The 1323-nt window shown below is 43.2% G+C and overlaps 1 protein-coding gene across 1 annotated transcript; it reads left to right on the forward strand.

Annotated features, from left to right (window-relative positions):
• Positions 1–153: 153 nt before the first annotated feature.
• Positions 154–808, forward strand: LOC128276701 (ADP-ribosylation factor-like protein 5B). Its single transcript, XM_053015161.1, has 2 exons — positions 154–260; positions 442–808. The coding sequence occupies exons 1-2, from the start codon at positions 164–166 to the stop codon at positions 558–560; spliced, it is 216 nt and encodes a 71-aa protein (XP_052871121.1). The 5' UTR covers positions 154–163; the 3' UTR covers positions 561–808.
• The last annotated feature ends 515 nt before the right edge of the window (positions 809–1323 follow it).

A 1323-nucleotide genomic window follows, 5' to 3' on the forward strand; every position in this document is an offset into this window, starting at 1 on the left:
GGCCACATGGATTCACTGATCGTCAAACGTAACATTAAACTGAAATGGCCAACCGTAAAATGGTTTTCGTTTGATGTTCCAATTCCGCGTTGTAGCGCTAATGTTTATTGTAACTTGCTAATGTTTATTTACTTTATGTTTCGTTTTAGAACACAAGCATGTCATGGTGGGACTGGACAACGCCGACAAGACGACCATTCTGTACCAGTTTCTGATGAACGAGGTGGTTCACACGAGCGATCGGATCGAACGTGGAAGAGGTACGCACGCAGTTTACTAGATGACCAGTGGCAACTTCGTAAGCCGCTTACCGGTGACGGGTGTCCATTAGCCTCGTTTCTCATTCATTCGCCGTGCCGCGTATTTTCGTAACGTGCACCACGCAACTGTCATAAGTTCATAGTCACAACTGGTTGTTTGTTCTTTTACCGCGCCTCGCAGATCGTGTGGAAGAATATCCACTTTTTGGTGTGGGAGCTCGGCGGGCAGCAAAGCTTCGGGCCGCATGGAGCATCTACTACACAAACACAGAGGTGGGTAGGCGCCCGGACCTGCCCTAAGGACAATGGACGATGCAACGGAGTGTACCAACGGAGCACAAATCGCTTCTGACACCAAACTCATCTATTTCGTCGGATTCGCAAACATCGTTGATTGCCAGAGCGTTGTTGTTGATCTGATGGGTAAACCGAACCCACCTCTCGAACGATAGATTGTAATGTAATACGTGCGTAGTAATAATATTGTAAACCCGGCGATTGTGCGTTCGTCGCTGGGGTAACGTAACTAAGTTTGTATTTTTAAAAGAAATAAATAAATAAATAATAAAAAACAATTTTACTGGTTTTTGCTATAATAGATTTAAATATTTGAAATGAGCTATAATTTTCAACAAATCTTTGCCATAAAATGCTATAAAATGGGCTTTTTTGACATGTGACGAAAATGAGTCCATTGTGGTGTCGAAAATGAGTCCACTGACGCTGTTTCGGACAGTCCAAAGGACTGTCCATTGGACACTCTTCGAGTGTCCAATGGACACAAAAACGGACATAGTTGCTCCTTGGGTACCCACATCTCATCTACACAGGCAGTGCCACCGACCGGTGGACGGCACAATCCACATCTCACACGGCGAGCGAATGGCACTGGACCGCATGGAAACTGCAAATAGAAAAATCATTATTAATAACTATAGTTAATATTAATAAACAAATTAAAAACTTACCACGCCGTAACCTTTCAGGCTTTAAATTCAGTCTTTGGTACGAATTTTTTACGTACAATGCAATTTGTTTTTCAAGCTTCTTCTTCGTACCATTG

Source organism: Anopheles cruzii, unplaced genomic scaffold, assembly GCF_943734635.1.
Source record: "Anopheles cruzii unplaced genomic scaffold, idAnoCruzAS_RS32_06 scaffold02139_ctg1, whole genome shotgun sequence".
Classification (NCBI taxonomy): domain Eukaryota; kingdom Metazoa; phylum Arthropoda; class Insecta; order Diptera; family Culicidae; genus Anopheles; species Anopheles cruzii.

Excerpts from the sequence above, each read along its gene's own strand:
- LOC128276701 (XM_053015161.1), top strand. The coding sequence starts at position 164 with ATGGTGGGACTGGACAACGCCGACAAGACGACCATTCTGTACCAGTTT. Across the intron at positions 261-441 it reads TCGGATCGAACGTGGAAGAG|ATCGTGTGGAAGAATATCCA; the intron begins GTACGCACGCAG and ends CGCGCCTCGCAG.